Source organism: Natator depressus, chromosome 6, assembly GCF_965152275.1.
Source record: "Natator depressus isolate rNatDep1 chromosome 6, rNatDep2.hap1, whole genome shotgun sequence".
Classification (NCBI taxonomy): Eukaryota; Metazoa; Chordata; order Testudines; family Cheloniidae; genus Natator; species Natator depressus.
In genome coordinates, this window is record NC_134239.1 from 102874452 (window position 1) to 102899045 (window position 24594).

The following is a 24594-nucleotide window of genomic DNA, read 5'->3' on the forward strand; positions in this document are numbered from 1 at the left end:
GGATCTTGGGTAGCAGATAGAATACCCCTGGTCGGGATTCTAGGGGTGTGTCTGTGCGGATTTGTTCTTCCATCCCACCATCAACCTCAGCCTGGACCAGTCCACACAAGAGATCCACTTCCTGGACACTACGGTGCTAATAAGCGATGGTCACATAAACACCACCCTATACCGGAAACCTACTGACCGCTATTCCTACTTACATGCCTCCAGCTTTCACCCAGACCACACCACACGATCCATCGTCTACAGCAAAGCTCTACGATACAACCGCATTTGCTCCAACCCCTCAGACAGAAACAAACACCTACAAGATCTCTATCAAGCGTTCTTACAACTACAATACCCTTCTGAGGAGTCACTCAACACCACTATGGATTGGTCTCTAGTTTCTTCAGGAGCTATTCTGCATTATGTTAAGCAGAGATTTGTTTATCTGAAAAGTCCAATAATTCAGAGAACAAATCTGTACTGCTGTAATTCTCAACTGTTATTCTTAGAAAAGTTGAAGGTTTGACTTTGGCCTAGAATTTAGTCATTAACTGAATGTGAAACATGCTTCTCTACTGTAGCGTATTATTACTTTCATTTTGTTACTGGTCTAACCGAAGAGTTTGGCAGGTAGTTATGGTCATATCAACATTTCACAAATGATTGTTTGCAGACTCAGAAACTGTTGGTTTAGACTCTTATAATGTAGTTTCCCAAATTCTCTGGGTTCCTCAGTATTATATTCTCTTCCTTCTGTTTTTTTGTTTTACATGTTGATCAACATTTATATCCAAATATTTAAATTAATTAGTGAAACTTTCCATTAGGGTTAATTGTATTCTGAAAATTGGTATTCACAAGCTCAGTATAAGCATCTACTTAAGCACGGTTTTTAAATGTTGATTATTTATTTGTTTATTTATTTATTTATTGCAAGGTTTCTTGGGGTTTTTTGCCCAGCATCCAAATTTTGTTCAACACAGGATAACACTGAAATCTTGCCAGGAGCCAATGGCCATGCCTGCTTTGCCGTCCCCACACCATATCTTCATTATGGAGGTGTGGCCCATGCAGATTGTATAGGAACTGCTTCTTCTACTAACATTTTAAATCCCAAGAGCTTGATTCTGTCCTCCTTGCACCAGTGTAAACCTGCATTACCTCTGTGGAAGTCAGTGCAATTAAAACCGTGTAAGAAAGCTCAGAATCAGGCCCGATGTTTCATTTCTTTTTAACTTACATGTTTTATTATTTCCCCTTTTTAACGACAAACCCCATGAGGTGGCACCCATTTTGAGCCAGACCTTCAACTGCTGTATATCCGTGTAGCTCTTTTGACTTCAATGTAGCCATGCTGATTTACATCAGTTGAGGATCTAGTCCTCAGAATTTAATCATAATGCATAACTGACTGAAATGATCAAAGATGAAGGTCACATTTTAAGATATTTCTCGCAAATATTTTTTTAGAACTCTGAGCATGAACAGGTGGATATTTACCCACCCAAATTCAGGAGACATGTCCATTTATTCATTACCCAACCACTTTATCTGAATTAGCAGACAATGTTAGGAAGAGGTCCAACATATATTTCCCATCCTTTTGCAATGTGACTTTCCCATCCTTTTTGCAATGTGATCCTATGTATGACTGGTACTAAATCTATTGCCGGTGACAACTTGATGCCTCATAGTATTTGTAGGGAGTTAATATGAATGTCAGTGAGTTGAACTGGAAATACGAAATTTTAGTTGGGCATTAGTTTAGTTTATCCAGCCTTCTTCCCTGCAGTTCAGCTCTGGAAGGATCCTTGCAGCTGCAGGCCAGATGGTAACCAAAATTATAAGCTAAAGCTAAGCTAATTGCTCATTACAAACTTTATGGATTTTGTTAGCCATTGTTCATGTTTATATTAATCTTTGTTGCATAAACCACCCCACTGAATATTTTGCATTTAGTAGGTTAACAGGAAGCTAATAAGGCTTTTTCGTTTTAAGGGAAAATAATATTTAAAATCAACAGTGTTTCACTTCAGCAGATGTTCTCAGTTGACTTGAAATTACTGAATATTTACATAAATATTTCACCTGTAGCAATGCAGATAACCTACCATAATGTGTTAGAAATGCCAGGCCAGATTCTCTAGTGAGTTATGTCCCCTTTGTGCCACTCGTGTGGTGCAAAAGGACCATAATACAGCCACAAATGTTCAACAAACAATTCCTCTGGCATAGGAGAACTTCCTACTGGCATATCTTCTCAGAGTAGGGGATGTGCCAAGGGTGTGTTGGGGGACATGTCAGGAGTATTCCTATCCTCCACTGGTATAGGGTCCACTAAGTTTCCTCCACCTGTGGCATAATTTAGAGCAGCCTAGCAGCTATTTTAAATATCACTGTGGCTGGTGCGTACCATAATTGCTCCCAGAGGCCTTCTTTGTCCTTCCGTATGCCAAATAGAGCTCTGGCACAGAACAGATTCTGACCAACCCTCACTGTAATGGTATGGGTCACATCATGATCTCTCTTCAGTATAAATTGGAACCATTGGCTTTACTCTGGTGTGAAACTAGTGTAAATGAGATCAGAATCACGCCATGTATATGGGGAGACCCTGTGTGAATGTTACCCTACACATCGTTTTCTCTTCATGGCATTTATCCCCAAAGAACAGACTGACGTCAAAGATCTAAGTTTAATGTATGAGTGTTTCCAAGTCTTGGTATATAATACGAATATTCTAATTAAAATACATTACAAAAGATATAGGTCATATAGGACTAGAAATGCAACTTCAGGCACTGCAGGGGACATCTGGGGCCAAGATTGAGGACAGTCAGTGGTGACAATGGTGCCAGACTTGTGTGTCAAACAGTTAATAGATATATTATGTAGTTTGAAGCTGCCCAAATTAGTGAAACCACAACATACCCTGAGGAAATCCAGGTTGACACCTCAGCTTGTGAACCTTGCTTCTGTGTCTGCTCTTTGGGGGATGACATACTGCATATCTATGGACAGAAACTACAAGAATTGCTCAAGTACAAGGACAATGTTAGGATAGTAAACTCTCTGGGGCAGGGATCTCATCATCTTGTCTGCAAAATGTCTAGCACAGTGTTGGAGATATATAAAGAATAAATAAGAATATTAAAAGGCCTGGTGTATGAATATTGTGGACATCAGTGGTTTTGGGGGCAGGGGAATGAAGAGTAAATAGAAGTCTAAAAACAGAATCAAGAAAAACAAGGAAAAATTAATCATGATAATGTTCAATGACAGCTGCTCTAGATAAACAAGAATTTATTGGATTTGATTCAGGCATTAGTGGGTGAAATTCTATGGCCTGTGTTCTGCAAGAGGTCAGACTTGATGATCATAATGGTCCATTCTGAATTTAAAATCCATTAATATAATTCATCCTTAGTGTAACTCCAGTGATAGAGTTCTTCAATAGAGATTCATGAAAGTTGAATATTGCTGATTGATCCATTCTCCTTTACTTCTGATATCCATCACAATAAGAAGAGTCCATTGAGGTTTTTTGGAGAAATGCAAAAGTTTCCTATTGATTACAAATATATTTAGTTTTGATTGAAAATTTCCTATATTATCTTATAATTTTCTTCAAACCATTACTGCACAAGTCAGCATATATATGTCAATTCATATACTTTAAAGTCAGTTTTTCTATCCGATGAATTAACTTGTTTATAACAGACAAACTAGCTTGTTTATAATGTGTCCAAAAGCAAGTTACCACAAAAGTAAGCAAAAAGAGATCTGAGCTGAGTTTAATAAAATCATAAATTACTTTTTAATGTCTTCAGGCTCCTACAAATATAATTCATCTTTAATTTCTTATTAGTTTGTTTGTGCAGATGCTGGAACAAAACTAGCTGAGTCAACAATCTTGCACAAACAGATGATTGCATCTATGCCTGGAGTAAGTACTGAACCACACTCCATCTCTTTGTTACAGCTTTTCTTAAAAATATGTCTCACTCAGTTCTGATGTTCAGATTGTTAATGGAAATGTCCTTTCTCTTACTTTTGTTTCTCTTCTGGCTTACTAAGGCACTGAAGATAGAAGCTTGGATGATTCATTTTTATAGAATGTTGAGAAAAATTTAAAGTAACACAACTTGATCCTGCAGCCTCTACTTTATATGAGTAGTCCTTACTCACATGACAAGTCCCATTGACTTCAGTGGGGCTTCTCACTCAAGTAGGAGTTACCTTGCTAGTCTCCAGAAAACTGAATTGGGGAGCAGACCAACTGAATGCCCCAAAAGATGTCATAAGGCAGGGAGATTTCAGACTATTGCCCCCACTTTCCCAAAAGAAAGACACAGGTAAAGAAGGAAGTTAAATAATCCTGTAAGGTATTCATATTTATCATGCTGGGTGTAGCACATATACCAGTAGATAGATAGGGTCTGGGGCCTGTCCTTAGTCATCCCAAATCTGCTGCAGGATTTGCAGACTGCTTTTCTATGTGCAAGTCTCACCAGCACTATAGATGACCGAACAGGTCTTTTCTGTATCTAACTTTTGTGATTCTATGACTTTTAACTCCAAGCCACAATGATAATTAATACCTCTCCTAACAGAACCTTTTAATTTTATTTTGATCAAAATAGCCAGATTGGTCTTGATATAACAAGACCTGGAATAAATTGGTCACTGGAGAAGAACTAACAGAAGAGAGAGTTGTTCTGCTGTTTGAATGCAACATATTCCTGCCGAAAGAAACTGAATAAACCGTAGGAGAGAAATCTGTTGCAATAGAGGTTTATTATTCAGGAGGTTTGCGCACAATATCTTTTATAATTCCATCACTCAGTTTAAAAGAACCAATGTGGAATCCTTAGGCCACATAAACTGGATGGAGGGGACACTGACAGGGCTGCCAGTGACCTTATTTTACTGTTTGTTATCCTGTCAAGAGAACTGACAGGCATAGCATTTGAACAGGCAGAAAGTGTTATAGTTCAGCACCATGTAGATTTATATTAACATAGAAAAATGAGAAATACTTGGGTCAGCTGCTTAAATATAGAATTTGAGCAGATTCTCAAATTTCAGCAACTAAAACTCAGTTATGGCTAAATAATTTTATGAACAAAAACAACACTGGCTGTTGTTCATGCTCAGTAAAGGGTGATCAGTTCATAGAATCACAGAAGATCAGGGTTGGAAGAGACCTCAGGAGGTCGTCTAGCCCAACCCCCTGCTCAAAGCAGGACCAACCCCAACTAAATCATGTTTAGGATGTACACCATTTACTAGAGGGGTCAAAGAGGAATATTCTTTCCCAACATACAGTATTGCATTACAGGGCAGGTGCATTATGACTTTTTTCTTCTTGTAAAGCTATAGGTATTGGCCACTCTGGGAAGCAAGATATGAAATATGATAAAACAATGGTGTCATGTAATGCAGTAAGTGTACTGGACCCAGAATAATCCTGAATTTATAGAAGTTTGATTTTCAGAGGTGCTGAGCAGCCAGAGCTCCCACAGACTTCAGCTGAAATTGTGGGTGTTCACCACTCCTGAAAATCAACCCCTCAGATTCAGAGGATTCTGCCTTTGGATGAAGGTGACTACTCCACCAGTTGTATGCACCTTCTCACAAAGCTTTTGTGACGAGCTCTCTGGCATGACCTTTGTTTAGCTTGGTAATTTAATTCACTGCATTGCTCGGCATGTGCCTTGCAGATCTTTTACTAACTGAGGGCTAGACTGGCAGCTGGCAGTGTGCCCTGAGTAAGGGGCCACGCACAACTGCACTTCCCAGGAACAGAGCACAGACTAAATTGTGACTTTATTGCATCACAGTTTGGTCCCTGCTCCCCTTTTGCTCCATGGGGGAGGTAATGAAAGCTAGCCCCTTTCCTGGCACAGATTACTTCTCCCTGTATGCTGGCACAGCTGCTTACCCACCTGTGACTGAAATGCAGATAGCTCATGCAAGAGCATAGGGACATGTTTTATACCCCCTAATTCCCCTGTGCTGCTGGTGTGTAGGCTGGCTCATGATTGAGCCCAATGTGCCATCTGTCCTCTTCATTTAAATAGGAGTTGAAGGAAAGAAACTGTCTTTATTGTGTCTATTTCCCTAAGGCTATTTGTAATTATGGAGGGGGGTTTGTTTCCGTTTCTTAAAAAATGTCTTACACCGTTTTGCTTTGTCCAGTTTGGACTCCCAGAATTTTGCATGTTCCCAAAGTGTTGTGAAGACAGTACTTTTGTTGCTACTCTGAAAACACTTACCTTTTTTAAAACCCTACATGTTTTGAAGTGAAAACTATTGTGATCTAAATTTAGCATGTTTTACAATTTTTTTTTTTAGTTAATTTGAAATGGCAGCAAAGTGCTGATCTTTTGAGTACTTTGTCAATGAAAATATTCCACTAACCTCTGCTAGCAAAAATTGTGGTGCACACAGTCGTCTCTGTTAACAAGTGAAAAGCATGAGCTCAGTGATTAAAAAGCAGTTTTTCTGGTGCCATCTTCACTGGGAACTTGTGAGCAAGGAAGAATGACTGTGTTCTTTACATAAGCTTCCTGAACTGGACTCGTTCTTATGAACACAGACGATCCGTGCCTGTGGTTCTATTTCAATTTTTTAGGGCTCAGCCCACCAATTTGCCTCAGAGGAGAGCTCAGCTGCTTGAAAAGTTGTGGGACTGGGGGCCTTATCCAGAGCCCATTGAAGCTGATGGAAAGACTCCCATTGACATCAGTGAACTTTGATTCAGGCCCCATGAAAAGTTCAAGGAGGACACTGTACTAATATTCTTGAAAAGGTCTTCACTTAACCTTTCATTACAGTCACTGATGAGAAATTCTGTGATGGATGAAGTAGGTATTGAGATTATCTGCTTTATGTATATGCTTCTGGATAATGGGGAAAACTTCACTGCAAAGAAGACTCCCAAGGAATATTTCAGTTTAAACGGTACACCACCAGAAGCAGTCAAGAAACAGATGTTTTTCAGTGAACATGAGCTAAATCCAGAAACCTGAATATGTCAAAAACCAGATGATTAAATTCAGTTTTTTTGTGTTTTTTTTTTTAGTGTGGAACAGCAGCAATGGAGTGCATGAGGCAGTACGTTAATGATGTGCTGGATTTTATTGCCGATATGCATACCTTAACCAAATTAAAGGTGAGTACGGTACGGGGATATGTTGACCCAAATTGTATTTGCTAATTATGACTTTCATCCTTTCTGTAAATAGCATAGTTGGAGGGACCTATATGAAAATGACCAACAGAGAGATTTCCATTTTAAAGCTAGTGTTCTCATAGGTTAGTCACTTCCTCAGGGAAAAACAAGAAAGTAGCTTATGGAAAGGTTTCAGAGTAACAGCCGTGTTAGTTTGTATTCGCAAAAAGAAAAGGAGTACTTGTGGCACCTTAGAGACTAACCAATTTATTTGAGCATAAGCTTTCGTGAGCTACAGCTCACTTCATCGGATGCATACTGTGGAAAGTGTAGAAGATCTTTTTATACACACAAAGCATGAAAAAATACCTCCCCCCACCCCACCCCACTCTCCTGCTGGTAATAGCTTATCTAAAGTGATCACTCTCCTTACAATGTGCATGATAATCAAGTTGGGCCATTTCCAGCACAAATCCAGGTTTTCTCCCCCCCCCACACATACAAACCCACTCTCCTGCTAGTAATAGCTTATCTAAAGTGACCACTCTCCTTACAATGTGCATGATAATCAAGGTGGGCCATTTCCAGCACAAATCCAGGGTTTAACAAGAGCGTCTGAGGAGGGGTAACCTGTTTCCCCTTGTTTTTTCCTTACCCCCCGCCCCCAGACGCTCTTGTTAAACCCTGGGTTTGTGCTGGAAATGGCCCAACTTGATTATCATACACATTGTAAGGAGAGTGATCACTTTAGATAAGCTATTACCAGCAGGAGAGTGGGGTGGGGAGAGGTATTTTTTCATGCTTTGTGTGTATAAAAAGATCTTCTACACTTTCCACAGTATGCATCCGATGAAGTGAGCTGTAGCTCACAAAAGCTTATGCTCAAATAAATTGGTTAGTCTCGAGGGGTCACAAGTACTCCTTTTCTTCTTATGGAAAGGGCTGAAGTTAGGGCTGGATTTGAATATGCAAAGCACACAAATAAAAACACAGGTTTCATTTTTTTTAAATGTGGATGCTGATAAAATAATATCATACGAAGATTGCTTTGGAAGGGACAGTCAGGTTAAACAATCATATACAGAAAAATAAATTTCTGTATCCATGTTACTAATTCTGCTTTAATGGACCAATCCTGCATCCCTTATACACACACGCAGACATTACTTGTCTTTGTTAGGGGTGTATGATTTAACCATGTGCTACTAAAATTGTAATAATTTTAAAATTCCAGTTTTCTTTTCCTCATGTGTGATGATGCATTTCATTCAGTTTGGACAATGGAAATAGACTAGTAAGTTTCTCTTTGGTTTCTAGTCAGTGTTATTTTCTGATTCTTATACATTAGCCTGATGCTGCAATGTTTGGATAGCAAACATGCCAGAGAAATGTTTACATTAAAATACAATATTTTAATTTTAAAAAATCCCATATAAATATTTATATTATTATTAAGTTTTGTAAAATAAATAGCGACTACTAATAATTTATTTTTATTTATACAACTTAAATTGTAACATTGTCCCTCTAAACAAGTCTCTGAGTATAGTTTGGAGCTGAAAATACATGCACAGTGGTTGAAATTCACCTCTGAGCAGAGGGGAAGCACAGCTATATCAATAGCACTGCTTAAATACCTCCTACATCCTCAAAAATGGTGTTAAGGGGGATTTAAATGGTCTGTTGATCTAGTGCTGCTTCCTTGCACAGGAGTGGATTTCATCCAGTTAGCACATAAAGTAAAGCAGGAGGGGATGTAAGCAGGTCTTGCTACTTGTAACCCATACAAAGCTTGCAAGACAAATTGATGGTTTGGGAGTATGGAACAGAGGTCATTCCGAAGTACAGAAGAGAGTCCAAAAGCTGTAAAAGATGCAGCCAATGCTAAAATCTGGCAAAAGGCCGTTAGTGTTTGAACAATAGGAACTCAGTGATCCAAGGGGAAGTTCATCAGCAGAATCAGAGGTCACTCCATCACTGAACACAGTCAAATCAAGCAGTTGCCAAATTGTGTTTGTGTGATCTAAAGCTCAGTTAACAGATATAGTACAGCTAGTGTTGCCTAATTCTAACTAGCAAGAAAACATATTCCCATCATTCACACATTGCACCCTGGGCTCTGACATACACATAGTTCTAGGGAGGCTCCGCTACTAATCTCCCACATTCACTTCTAGCCTGTGCCTAAAGAGCTGTTGATTTGCCCCCATGCATTTTGCAGCACAGGTCAGTCTGTAAGGGACACAGAATGGGCAAAGTCTGCTGCTTCCCTTATATGCCAAGGTTTGGAATGTGTCAGTCTTTTTCTGAAAAGTAGTGACCCTGCACTAGATCGCCTCATGCTACCAGTTCATCTTTTATCTTCACACGAACGTGTTCTTGCAGGGAGAGAGTGTCAGCCACACAAATGAGGAGGAATCCTGGGTAAAACCTTAAAAAAAATGCTTCTGTTGAGACCCACAAGAAATTTTTTAAAGAGAGAAATATCTCTGCTTCCAGTTCCTGCCCTTTTGAATGTCTGCCTTGAGCCCTATTCAGCTTTTAGAAATGCTCCAGTAGGGGAAGCTGCTTTTTTCCTCTTTTGCACTGGAGTAGTGATCCACTCTAAAGCGTGAACTAATTAATCATTTTCAACTGAACTGAATTCCCATCCCACTCTAATTTTTCCCTGTTAAAAAATTATTCACACATTCTAAATTACTTTCCAAATATACTAAAAAATGAATCAGTGGTGAAACTAAGAGACTCATCCTGTACGCTTATGCCACAGAAAACATGAATTTGATTGAAACCATAAATGGAAACCGTATCTTTGTAAATATATTCAGATGACCTCTCTCTGTGAAATATTCCTAAAAAGAGCTCGCTCTCTTGCATACTTTTTTTTTATTCCTCCTTCTTCCCTTTTCTTTTCCCATTTTACTAAATTGTTGGTATCTCTTTAAGGCTCCAATCTTGCAAAAGCTCATGCAAATGCATCACTCCAGGGCTGGAGCAGCCAAGGGGAAAAAAACTAGTGAGTGCTTAGCACCCACAGACAGCCAGCTCCTCCCTCCCAGTGCCTCCTGCCTGCTTCGATCAGCTGTTCTGCAGCGTGCTGGAGGTGCTGGGGGGGGGAGGAGAGAGGAGTGGGGATGGGGTGCACTGGGGGAGGGGGTGGAACTGGGCAGGAAGAGATGGAGCAGGGATGGGGGTTTGGGGGAAGGGATGGGGTGGGTGTGCGGGCAGGGCCTGGGGCCAAGCGGGGGCAGGAAGAGACAGGGTAGGGGTGGAGATTTGGAGGAAAGGGTCAGGTGGGGGTGAGGCCTGGGGCAGAGCAGGAGGTTGAGCACCCCTGGTGCCTGGAGGAAACTGGTGCTTGTGGTTGTGTTGGTCCCAGGATATTAGAGAGAGGGTTGGTGAGGTAAAAGGTCCAATAAAACATTACTTCACCCAACTTGTATCTCTAATATCCTGGGACCAATACGGCTACAACAACATTGCAGACAACGATGGAAGATATCAAATTTTTCCATCTGAAATGGAAACTCCGCCACATGAAGAAAAAGGAAGAAAAACTGAACAGCGACATCTACTTTCTGAGCAAATGCAAGAAACAAAACATCATTCCCAGAGGTGTCACCATCTATAGCCCTCTGACCACTACATGCAACAGAAGTTGGTCCAGTAAAAGATATTACCACCTCATCCACCTTGACTTGCTTCAATTACACAGCTGCATAAGTCTTTGCAGAATCTAAAAGTTCTTCATGTTTATCGTTAGTCCTTGTATAGCAAGTGATGGACCTGAACTAAGCCCCCTTGTCTGGTCTTCATATATCTGTCTTTCATGGGGCAAAATTAAACCAGGGAGCAAACTCCTAAACTTTGTGATTTGGGGGTTGAAATCTGGATCAGAATCAAAGCATTTCCAAATTTTAGGATGCTTGGATTCAGCCCATATGAGATATGGGTCAGACTGCTTGAAGGAATACAGTAGAAAGCCAGCTAATATGACCATTATTTTAATTAATGGTTTATTGAGGTTCTGGTTCAGTTTGGAAAATGTAAAGGCAAGTATATATTTAGTCTGGAAAGTTTGTAGGTGGAAAAGCTGTAGCCTCTTCCTTTTTGGATTTACCTTTTTAAGGGATGCAGACAGAAACACATTGTATGTCTCCTATATAACTGGGCAAATACTGGAAAAAACCAAACCAAAAAACCTGCAAATGTTCAGTCAGCATTTTAAACAAGTCCACATCATCCATGTTCATACCCATTCATACTCATTTTACATGAATGTTCATATTGACTGGGTTTCACTAACGCAAATGTCCCTGGAAAGTGGATTTTAAGTTTGTCCACATTGTACATTTGTTTTCTGCAAGTATTCCCTCTGTTGGTCAGAGTCACACTATCCAATCCAGGTGATGGGAACAATATCATGTGACTTATATGACCAATCACAACCTAGGCGCACAACTTGATTTGGGATTTCAAATTGTGGATAACAAGGCTTTGAATTTGAAAGGGGGAAATTGTTCATCAGCTAATGAATAAATCTAAGGAAAGCACTGTTTGCAGACATTCAATGAACAAAAAAAGAGGTGAAGTTTGCTGAATAAATATTTAGTTAAAAGTTGTTAGTTTAGCTCTAATAAAGTGTTTTTCTGTGGAAGAGACGTTAATTGTGTATTTCTTTCTCAGGCCTGTATTAGTAACTAGTGCATTATATTAGACTTGCACATGATAATGTCTCAGCATAGCCATATTCTCATTTATTTTCTGTGTTCGGTTATTTATGGTCTTTGTTTTCTCTTGGAATAAAATGTAAATTTCTAGAAAGTCAGGAAAGCTGAATTTATAAATTTCACTATCTGGACATAAGCAAAAGATCTGTCTGTCTGTGCTGGAAGATTTTGCACTCCTGAAACAGGAGTTCAGTTAAATGATTTTCATTTGTTGAACTAAAATTACTGGGGCCAGATCCTTCACTGATGAAAATCAGCATAGGTCTATTGATTTTTGTGCCATTATAGCAATTTATTCCAGCTGATAATATGGCCTCTATTGTGCAAAGGACATTTTGTCCCTTTAAGCAAACCATACACCAGTTGGCACTGCCATCATCTGCAATAGCAATAGACAATTCAGAGTTAGCACATTTGGGAATATGGAGGAATCTCAAGAAGCACCAATTAAGCATTACAGCTCACAACAGTGTTTTATAAAATATGTTCTCAGGGATAAGCATATGCCACTCAGTTGATACAACATTGCCCTTAGATTTTCAGGGCCTAAACGTCCTCACAAAAAATGAGCCATGCAAAATGGTCTCTCACCCACTGAAGAGGCAAAATATTGTATTTTAAAAGGCAAATGGCTATTTGCCTGGGTAAAGCTGGTAATTTCTTGTGCAAATTATATTACCTTGTGAAAAGATTGAGTCCTTTGATGTGCAATTAAATAAATAGAGTATGCAAAAGCTAGTTTGCATACATAGTTACAGGGTTTGCTGATAGGATGCATGCACATGTTGCCTCTTTCTTTGTATGGGTGATTGAAGGTGAACAGACAATATGTGAGAATTTGCATAAAGTGGATTTAGTGCAATACCTTACTGGATAGAAAATCAGATCTTTACTTTGCAGAGTCACATGAAGACGTGTTCCCAGCCACTGCATGAAGACACCTTTGGTGGACATCTCAAAGTTGGTTTAGCTCAGATTGCAGCTATGGAAATTACACGAGGAAATCACAGAGATAATAAAGCTGTGATTCGTTACTTGCCATGGCTGTACCATCCTCCTTCTGCAATGCAACAGGGGTAAGAGCACTTTTGTCCCCAAAAGAAGAGCAATGAGGCAGAAATTCCCACAATAATTCTGGGGTTCTTGCCAGATTAAAGGGAATGCAGTTAGTGATGACAGTGGGTGTGATTTGATGATGGATGTTGAAACAAAGACAATTCAATGTTAAATGTTTCAACAACCCCAACTTTATCACTCAGTAGTGTTGCGTCATGGTCCCAAATGGATCCATGATGTAACTCCATTGGCTTCAGTGAAGTTACATCAGGGATGAATTTGAATAAGGATGTGAGAATCTGAGTTCATAGTAAAACAGAATGAAAGTATTCAATCAGTTCTGGTTGTAAACCTAGCTATATAGGGCCAACTCCTGACTTCTTACTCATTGCAGTTTGCCTGTGTAAGGAGTGAATGTAAATGAGTGGGGCGTCAGGATTGGGCCCATTCTGAAGGTGATCTGTTAAAAAAAGACTTCACAATATGAGAGGTTCTTTGGATTTAATCTGTGAAGCTGTACATATACTTTAATTTATCATCTCCCTGGGCTTCAGTTCGCCACGTGTAAAATGAGGATAATTAATGTTTGTGAAGCCCCAGGTCCTAGGTGCTGAACACCAGAGAAAAGCCAATGAATAAAATAAATGTATTATTCTTATGCCTCATGGGTGTTTTGAATCACTGTTGATATTAAATTAATAATGAAAAATGGCAGTGAGAGGTCTGCTAGGCAACTGCTTTCTGACCTGAAATTCGTTTCTTCTCAGTGCCTCTGAATTCAGATGACTAAGTAATCTAAATTCCAGGCTTTGTGAAAGCCAGGGGATCTGGGAGTGAGATGAAATTTATGGAAACTATTGTTATTCTTGTGTTACACTAACACTTAGACACCCCAGCTAAGATCAGGGTCTCGTGCTAGATGATGTATGATCTTTTAATCAGAGACCGTCCCTGCCCCCAAAAACTTACAAATTAAATGGACCAAGACAGACAAAGGGTGGGAGAAAGGAAGTGTTATTAACTTTATTTTACTGATGGGGAAGTGAGATCCCGAGAGATCCAGTGACTTGCCCGTGGTCACCCAGGAAGTCTCTGGCAGAGCTGGGAGCTGAGTCTAGATCTCATGAATCACAGCCCAGTGCCATAACCCCAGTCTTTAATATACAGAGGAATCATGATATACAGCTCCTTTGATCATTTATATCCAAATAATCACTGCGTGTGGCTCTGTGAGTTCGCCACATCAGCCTGGTGCAGAATTTCTGCTTTGCAAGGACAGAACAAGTGCTGCTGGGCATGTTAGTGCCAAGCCAGGTCAGCCAATCCACACGCGGCTCCACCTGCCATTCCCACAGGCTGTCCAAATGATTTAGACTCTAGCAAGCACTGGCAGCATTTTGCAAACATACGGGATTTTCAGTTAATGAGAGAAAGCAAAGGTCACTTGCATTGTAAAAATCAGTTGTTCTCTGACAGGCCCAAAGAATTCATCGAATGTGTATCTCATATTCGTTTACTCTCCTGGCTACTTCTGGGGTCTCTGACACACAATGTCGTCTGTCCGAATTTTCCCTCATCTTGCATGCCAATTCCTCTGGATGCTGGCTCCCACATCGCAGACCACCTTATTGTTATCCTGATTGGGTTTCCAGAGCAATCAAAGGTAAGGGATTCCAGGAGTTTAAGATGATACACCATATGCAATGCCATTAGTATTGCAAACACTTAACCAGATGTGGTTTTTTTCAGGGAGCTGAAGATGCATCTTACAACTTTTCCTCCTCTGGATATCTTAAAAGCAACTTCATGTTAATGCCTTATTTAAAGTGGCTTAAATTCCCAGATGGTACCCCTTGTACATGTAGAATATTCCAGCAGTATTGTTTGAATGTTTTAAAATGACACTGCCCACTTTCTAGTTCAATAATGGTCCCACCATACTAAAACTGCCCAAAGTTAGCAGGCTGCTGTCTTCATAAGATATAGGAAACTGGAAGCATAATAAACTTATGATCATAATTCAGAAAAGAAAACCCAAACCTGCCCAGTCTTTCTTAAGGTAACTGCCCCAATAGACATAGAAATTCATAGTGATAAATTCACTAAAAATCAGCTTGCTAGAGATATTTTATTGTCTGAGAGCATCACTGTCTAGTGGTCTGAGCACAGGAGTGGGAGATGGAAATTTCTGAGTCCTTAGTCTAGCTTTCTTAGCTCCACATTGACTCTCCCTTTACAAAGTGACTAAATATCTCTCTATTCTATTCTATTCTATTCTAATAAGACTTGCTAACCTACATCACAGAGGTAGTGTGAGGATTAAAAAAAGACTTAATATTTGCAAACAGATGGGCTCAAGCCCAGCTTGATTTGTCAAGTGCTTTGAAGATGAACAGTGATGTTGCAAATCGTAAACCATTTATGACAATAATTAACATAGATGCAGCAGGCAGTATGTGTTTATTAAATAAATAATAAATAGGAGTTTATTAACTACAGAAGTAGAATGATCACATGCTTGTCTAGTGCTTGGCCTCCCCTCACCCATTCAAGACTGATGCTTCCCATTCATTCCTTCTAGTTCTTTTTGCTCTTTCAAATACTTCCCTCCAGTTACCAAGCAACCCTGGCAGTGTTTTTGTGCAGTCATACTGGCATTGGTCATGAATCACTGTTGCACTTTTGAACAGAGAAAATATCTATGACCTGAATTACAGTAGAACATTTTTTATAATGAACTAGTGACATGTCTAGGAATCGTGACAGCTCTTTGGCGTGTCTGTCAGAAATCACTATATCTAACATTTATTATTAAAGGCTCATGCTCAGGTACATCTGTAAAACTACACAGCGAGTCTTGCAAAGTTCCCATTATGGGACTGTAACATGGAGGTGTTTTGGGGTGTTTATATTCTGGTAAGATGGAGCTGGGTTGCAGATTAAAAGAAATTGATGTAAAATGATTTATTTTGTATGGATACATATTTCCTTGGGAAACTCACACTCCTACTGACTTGGGCAGTAGCATGTTTAAGGTCATATTCCTACAGGCCTCCCATTGACGGCAATGAGCGTTTTACCCCAGTAAACTCAGCAGGATTGGTTCCCAAGGACAAAGTGGTCTTCACACTCTGACCCTTACTTTAATACCCCGTAGTGCGTCTGTAATGCCGACAGACCCCTGTTGTTGGCAGGCAGGATCGAACCTGAGGCTTCTGGAGCTTAGTGCGTGAACCTCTACAGCATGAGCTAAAAGCCAACTGGCTGTTAGCTAAGGCTGTAGAGCAGACTGATTTAACTGTCTCTAAGTGGTCTCGGTGCCACTAGATGGGACAGAACACCACACTCAGAAGGTGTGTGGGTTACACATCTGCACAGGTAAGGGCCTGTATGTGCAGATCTGTTTGCAGGATTGGGCTTTTAGGGTGTAAATATAAACATATTATTTCAACATGCATGAGCTGTTATCAGATGCCTTTCACTTACTGCAACGAGAGAAACACTTTGATAGTTATGGTGGATTTGATCAGTGAGTACCTGATGGGGGAGAACTTCTTGGGGGATTTAATTTGATGGAATAATTTTATGTTAATGGGGGTACTTTGATGGGGAAAGTACTTTATACTTTTTCGAGAAAAACATTTTTTTCTTGTTACTCTTTCCACAGACATCAGTGCTGCACATGTGTTCCCTCTTCCATGCGTTTATATTTGCTCAGCTCTGGACAGTGTATTGTGAACAAACAGCAGTAGCCCCTACGGTCCAAAATCAAAATGAGTTTAGCTTTACAGCCATCCTTACAGCTCTGGAGTTCTGGAGCCGAGTGACGCCTAGTATCCTACAGCTTATGGCACATAACAAAGTGGTGAGTCAGATGCTGTATACAGATTTGTTTATTACAGATATTTATAAAGCCAAACCGTCTAGGTTTAAAGTTTAAAACTGAATACATGGGACTATGCATAATTCTGTGAAGCAATTGTGCTACTTTTGACTGTGCAGTATATGTTACCTTTGAGAGTTCAAAGGGAAAGATAGCTAGCAATAGTTTTACCCTGTAGTGATCTGAACAAGGATCTGAGTGCTATTCACTTCTATTGGATCTTAGCGCTATTCAGTGTTAGAGCTTCTGAGTTTGCATCGCAAAATTGATCAAATACTTCAGAATGGTTCTGTAAATATTTGTTTGAGTTTTTACCATGTGACCCATGTATTCAGTCAAAACAGTTCAAATGATCAATATTGAACTCTTACAGTCAGCTGGTTGCAAAGAAGTTATTGAGCGAGCATAATCCACAGAGATCGTTCAGCAAATATTTTTGAGTAATGAATGATTTGAGAAGACTGCCGTCTGTTCAGACATTTCACAAACAGAAAATGAGCCAAATTTGTTTAATTAGTTATTTGTTACAGAGTATCCATCCAGTTCCACTGCTTAGCATGCAGGTGCAGGACGTAGGTGCAGTTCACTAAGGACCCAATGTTATGCAGATTTCCCAGTGCCTCCGGATATGTGCCGAGTGCTATAAACTCCCGTTGACTTCCATTGCTGAGTACCTCATAGGTTCAGGCCCTAAAGCATGCACAGTGCTAGAATAATAGTTCTCTCTGTTTGCACACTCATGGTTGACAGCTTGCTTAAGATGGGCAAGGTACATAGCGGTCTTGTCTCTCACTTGCCAGACTCGTCATGAGCTTCTGGTTCTACTAATATGATGGATATTCTCCATTAGCTGAAATGGTAATTGCTGGTTTGGCTCTGAAGGTTCTGATTCTAGGCCCAAGACAGAGATTCCTCACATATAGCCCGGTCCTCTAAGCATGGGGTTCTCAACATTTTCTAGAATGTGGACCTCCTATTTATGCAGAGACTGCTTTGTGGAGCACCTCCCTGCTCATGTATGATCATGTAGACTACCTCCCATTCCCTCTATGTTTGGGCATTTTCCATTTCATTTGCAATCACATGGACTGCAGCTGGAATATTTTTGTGCCAACTACAGCAATTGTTTACATTAAAGTCACATTAGGCAAGCACTTAATATATTTATAGCTGTCCTTTCATGTGATTTTAACCTCTGGAAATGTGGAGAAGCCTGGGTGACCAGCCTGCTGTCAATGGACTACTCGTTATATGCTCTGTGACCCACTTGTAGTCCACTGAACACAGTTTGGGAACTGCTGCTGTAAGCCTGGAGCTCCTAGTGAAATCAACTGAAATTCTGCATGACCTCTACCTCTGACTAGCCTGATGCTTGGTCAATCTAAGGGGAAAGGTGTGGGACTAGGAACCCCTGAGTTTTAATCTCAGTTCTAACAATGACTCATTTTGTGGCCTTTGGCACAAGTTATTAAACTCTCTGCCTTGGCTACATGCTCTGTAAAATGTGGATAATACTTATTCTTACAGGGGTATTTTGAAGTTCAATTTAGTTAGTGTTTGTAAAGCTCTTTGAAGGAGACAAGCAATACTGAAAAGCTAAATTTATTGTGATATAGGGGAATACATGCATAGTTCAGACAGGCACTGCAAATACTCACTGCCATCTCAAGATATTTGTCTTCTTGTACCTATGCATTTACAGAACAGAAAACATAAAATGCTGTTTACTACCAAAAAGCTAATATTTGCATATGCCGTATTTCATGCTATAAAATCAAAGAATTATATATTCATGGTCCCTCTGCCAATTCAGAACAATAAATCACCTTCAGATGGAAAAAATAAAATCTGATCTTTGTGACTAAGTTAATTTTAAAAGGAATTCAGTAAATAAAAATACCAGTTTCTGATTCAATGATTGATGAGAACTACCCAACAGGGACATACAGAAGGAACAATGACTGAGAGGAAGAAAACTGAAGACAGTTTGTCTTGGTGTGCAATAGGAATTAAAATATATAGAGCACTCTAACAGATAGGTGCTCTGCATCAGAGAAACACTTACTAAATAGAAATGTCCCCCATGTCATCATGTGATATTTAACCTGAAATGTCAGTGGTTAAAAAACATACAGCTTATGCCCCAGTATAGCTGCCAAGAAAATGGAATGAGACTATCCCTAGAGACTATTGGCTGGGTTCACAATATTATTACACTGGATATTTATTTAATATTTTTTCTTTCAGATGGTGGAAATGGTGTGTCTGCATGTGATTAGTTTAATGGAGGCTTTACAAGAATGCAATTCCACTATCTTTGTCAAGGTAGGTAAATCACATGTTGTGAATACTTCTTTTAAGGATTCGTAGGGACCTTTTTTCCAAGAGACTTCCTAGGAGGGGAAACTAGAAGGGGCTGAGGTTAAATGTCAGTGCAGGAATATAGCTCTTCACAACATTAAAAGAGTAAAATTCCTAACATAGAGGCATAGACCAAAACCCTGCGCACACACTGCCCTTGAATTTTGACTTTGTATCTTATTTACTCCTAGTTCCTATAACAGAATGAATCCAAAGTCTGCATACAAACACCCCTGAACTTTGCAAGCAGCAATATTCAAAATCTGGATTTTAAATTTCCATTTTGGACCAATTTCTAATTCCTAACAATGTTGGTGTCACTCAGCTTCCTTTTCAGATCACATTTATGTCCTGGCACTCAAATTATTTCAGGGTGATAACACAAGACTTGTGCCTGAATAATGTCTGGTTTTATTAAATGCCTCTGTGTGTGTGTGTGTTTCTTTCTTAACTGAATATAATTAGATGGTGAATCCTGTTCTTTTAGGGAAGCACAATAGGCTATTCACCAGTCCAGGGCCAAGTTCTGCTTGCCTTGCTTGTGCAAAACTCCTTTGGAAATCAGTGGCCTGAAGCATTTGGTACAAAGTTTAAATAAAGTAGTATTTTTCCCCTTGTGGATGACCAGTGTTCCCTGCATTGATCTGAGTAAAACAAGCCAAACCAAAGAAGAAATGGAAAGAACTGGGGTGGTCACACAGGATAAATCAAGTCTTCTAGCATTATAGATGCTTTTCCACTTAGTCCTCTGGATAGCTGCTTTTAGACGAAATAACAGCAAGCAAAGCAGTCCTTAGTCCTATGAGTCTAGATGAGTTGTGTTCCTTTGTACAGTTGAGCTGTTGCGTTGCATTAGAGCAAGCCACTGTGTATTATTCTTTTTCAGCCTCTTAGGGTATGTCTACACTGCAACATAAGCGCAGGGGTAATGGGACTCAAGTCATCTGACCCGTGTTAGGGAGCTCTGGGCTTGACTTTATGTTAAAACTTTTCGAACCTGTGCTGAAATCTAGAGCTCTGGTGTCCATATTGCAGTGCACAGACCTGAGTCAAAGTAACCATATCCCAGATTCCCTAGCATCCCGTCCCTCCCCCTGAAATGTGGCTGCTCTAGCTCTAGGACCATGACGCAGTGTGGGAAAACTTTATTGCCTGCCCTGCATGTTACCAGAAAGCAGTTCGCTTTGCCAAAGACTTGATCTGTTCATTCTCCATTGCAAACCCAGAAGGCTCTCTGAATGTGTGCTTGCAGATTGGTGATTATGAGAGACTGAGTTAACGCTGAGCTGCTGCCATTTACAAAGGGGGCATGGCTTCCATTTTCAATAGAGTGCATTGCAGATTATTGGGATAGAGAGTACTATGGACGTTGTCCCATGGAATTGTGGGATACGTCCGGCTGACTCCCAGGTCCTGAGTCAAGTGTGGCTGCATCTACGCTGCAAGGCAATAGGGCTCGGACCTTGGGTTCTGGCTTAACTTGAGCTTGGACCCTCCAACCCTGCAGGGTCCTGGGACCCTGGGTCCAAACGCTGGGTTAGCACAATTGCAGTGTAGATGGAAGGGGGGGGGTAGGCTTGAGCCCGGGCTCAAGCACAGGCTTATGTTGCAGTATAGCAATGCCATTAGTGTCCAGCAGTAACACAATAGCTAAAACTGAAAGGCAATCCCCCTGTTACCATGCCTCCTTTAAAACTAACAGCCGATGGAGTTATATTGTTGTAGTACTGTGGAGAGCTACTGTCATAAATATAAAGGGAAGGGTAAACACCTTTAAAATCCCTCCTGGCCAGAGGAAAAACCCTTTCACCTGTAAAGGGTTAAGAAGCTAGGATAACCTCGCTGGCACCTGACCACAATGACCAATGAGGAGACAAGATATTTTCAAAGCTGGAGGGGGGAGAAACAAAGGGTTTCTGTCTGTCTGTGTGATGCTTTTGCTGGGGACAGAACAGGAATGGAGACTTAGAACTTAGTAAGTAATCTAGCTAGATATGCATTAGATTCTGTTTGTTTAAATGGCTGAGAAAATAAGCTGTGCTGAATGGAATGGATATTCCTGTTTTTGTGTCTTTTTTGTAACTTAAGGTTTTGCCTAGAGGGATTCTCTATGTTTTGAATCTAATTACCCTGTAAGGTATTTACCATCCTGATTTTACAGAGGTGATTCTTTTTACTTTTTCTTCTATTAAAATTCTTCTTTTAAGAAACTGAATGCTTTTTCATTGTTCTGAGAAGGGTCTGTGGTCACCTATGCAAATTGGTGAGGATTTTTATCAAACCTTCCCCAGGAAAGGGGGTGTAACGTTTGGGAGGATTTTGGGGGGAAAGACATTTCCAAACGGACTCTTTCCTAATAAAATAATACCGGTTAGACGTTTGGTGGTGGCAGCGAAAGTCCAAGGGCAAAAGGTAAAATAGTTTGTACCTTGGGGAAGTTTTAATCTAAGCTGGTAAAAGTAAGCTTAGGAGGTTTTCATGCAGGTCCCCACATCTGTACCCTAGCATTCAGAGTGGGGAAGGAACCTTGACAGCTACTTAAACATTCCCTACATGACAATATCTTGATCAAAGAATGAAATTTCTGAAAATATTTTAGACATACTCTCTCACTGCCTCACTTCATGTATTTCCCTTCAGTAAATGTGGTGATTGGACCCTCTCTTGGAGGGGGTGACATTGGAATGAGATAGCATTTCACTTCCTAGCGGATGACTGAACATGAAGCAGATTGGATTGAAAAGATTCAGGTTCTATTAGCAAATGTTAAAATTCAGAAAAGGTAAAGAGCTCAGTTCAGTACCTGAGCTCTGCGGGTTGGGGCCCTAAAAGTGGGCAAGGCTGTCCCAGGATGGGTCATGGACAGGGTTCCCAGGAGGTGCACTGATTCGGCACCTATGAATCAGGATCCTATGAAGCCCAGGGTGGATTTTAAAGCTGCCTTCCCACCCAAAGAAAAGGCATCTCACACAAATTCTGCAATAAATTGCCAAGCAAAAACTATGTTACAATGGAGTTAAGATTGAGAGTATATGTCAGTAATTTACAGTAAAATACATTATTTGTAATTATTGCAAAAACAAGCATTATAAATCTAGGAAATTTGAGATAAGCTTAAAAGAAATCCAAGTATGTTATGGTTTGGAAATACACAGGGCAACCAAACAACCTTAACTCTCCCCTGCAGTGACACCGTGCATTAACTATATGTTTATAATTAAGGCTTTTTTGTGTTTGTAGTCCCAGATTAGTTTAAATCGATCTTTAGAAACACAGTATTTTGCATTGTGTCAGTATTCAATCTTTACTTTAAAAGTAAGTTCTGTAATTGTGGGGAAGATATACTGTTTTTTAAAAACATTTCGAAGAGATTGAATCCCTGCTTTAAGTGCAAAGCTCAACTTTAACTGTGGAGCCATGACTGGCACCTCCATAATTTATAGCAGTGGTTTTCAAGCTGTGGTCCGCAGACCCCTGAGGGTCTGCAGACTATGCCTAAGATTTCCAAAGGAGGCCACACCTCTATTTGAAATTTTTTAGGGGTCCACAAATGAAAAAAGGTTGGAAAACATTAAGTTACAAACATGGAATTTACCTCAAATCAGCTTTGAAACTGTCTTATTTTCAAGGGTTGCAGAGAAGACCTGAATGTTCATGGCCCTAACCTACATGAAGAGGTTGCAAAGATAACAGCTCTCTGATTGTTGGCTGATTGTTGTTTTTTATTATGTTTCAGACAATTTAGAAAATCTTGTATTGCCTTGACCTTGTTGGTAATTAAGTGTAGGGGACAGAATATATTTTATGTTTCAAAGCACCTTTCCTTTATGTAGATGTAAGCCTTTCAAACGAAAATAAGTTATCACTAAAGAATGGTGAGGAGGAGAGAGTGGAGTGAAAAATAATCTTATTTTTTTATTCAGTTTCAGCACATTCTTAATATACTTTTCCTGAGCTTTTTGCATTGTGCAAATCAGATCACCACCACCAACCCCACCCCTTTTTAGCACAGTGGTTGCCACTAAAACCTGCATACTTACCATCTTCATTAATTAAGTTTATTGCTGTATTTCTTATTCTAAATAGGGAATCAGATGCGATTAAAATGTTCAGGAAGGCCACTGTACAACTTCATCACAACAGACACAGGAAAAAGGTGTAATTGTAATGACCACCACAACGGGGAGTCAGAGGGTCACATGTTGCCAGGTGGATTACGGGAAGTGTGTTTACTAGGATGCTGATGTGGTGGGGAACCTTATTAGGAATGAGATGGGGGGAGGGTAAAGCCAGGGAAAGTGGAGCAAGATAGGGGACTGCAGATCTTCCTAAACTAAAAGCAGAGGAGGAGCTTTCTTTCATCTCACTGGCAGGGAGCAGCACTTTCTCACAACTCCCCTTCCTCTTTGACTGGTGCGGCGAGAGGTCCACCTCCTGATTTCATCTACTTTTAGCCATTGGTGTTATGTTCCCCACCTGCTTGCACTGTGTTTGCTTCCCCCTGGGATAGAGCTTCTCCCTTTTATTGTCAGATAGTACTTTTTGGCCTGATTTTTAATCCATATTCCCCCTTTTGGAGAAAAGCCTGACCGAGAGATGGAAAGAAAAAAAATCCAAGTGTTCCAGCTCAATTTCTTCAACCTCCATCCAGCTAGGTGACAGTGGGGGGAGTGGGAGGGAGAGGATTTGCTCTCCTCTAACACCGCCCCCCCTCCCCCAAGGCAGAGGGGTCAGTCCTCCTAAACCTTGGGGTACATAAGAGACCCTGTGTTTCTGCACAGCTTCCCGACCAGTCTTCCTTCCCCTTTGGCAGGAAACATGCTGCCACTGGCTAGCTCCCATAGGAGCAGCATGAGCACCTGATCAGATTTCCAGTGGTAAGTCTGTGAGGTTAGCAGGGGGAGCATGCCATGGAATTTGGGTACTCTTTTAACTGTCCTATTTCTGCCTCTCAAAAACCCCACATAGATCTGAGTAATCAGAGCTCCAGTGGAGGAGCTTCTGCAAGGTCCCAGGGAAGGAGATTACAGAGCTAATGCTCCCCTATTCTCTGGCTGGGTTCCATCTGTTTTGGCATCCATCTGCCTGCAGAAGCGGAGGATTGAATATGGTTCTTTATTTGGTGGACCAAGTAATCAATACTGACAGAGCTGCATATGATCCACTAGCAAAACAGCACTGAAATTTATGTTATGCAGCCAGACAAACAATTAGCATTCTATGAACAGGGGGAATGATGCTTTATCTAATGCTGTCAATACTGATTAGGTTTAACCCACAACTCTCAGTAGCATAATTGGTAAATTGCAAATTCTGATGCCATTTGGAGAAGCATTTCAGAACAATATGCCCAGTGGTTAAACTAATATTGGAGAGCATGGATAGAAATGGTTTCT

General features: G+C 40.3%; 1 protein-coding gene across 8 annotated transcripts in view; it reads left to right on the forward strand.

The window, feature by feature from the left end:
- The window catches only part of UNC79 (unc-79 homolog, NALCN channel complex subunit), a 147117-nt gene that overhangs the window by 119021 nt on the left and 3502 nt on the right, over positions 1–24594 (forward strand). For 6 of the 8 annotated variants that reach the window (XM_074956155.1, XM_074956156.1, XM_074956152.1 and 3 more), the window contains 6 exons: positions 3860–3937; positions 7079–7168; positions 12799–12974; positions 14431–14617; positions 16622–16819; positions 19085–19162. In XM_074956155.1, coding sequence (XP_074812256.1) covers positions 3860–3937; positions 7079–7168; positions 12799–12974; positions 14431–14617; positions 16622–16819; positions 19085–19162 — 807 coding nt within the window. Of the gene's footprint in view, positions 1–3859; positions 3938–7078; positions 7169–10653; positions 10924–12798; positions 12975–14430; positions 14618–16621; positions 16820–19084; positions 19163–24594 lie in introns of those variants that run through there. The other 2 variants (XM_074956154.1, XM_074956160.1) reach the window with 2 other exon arrangements.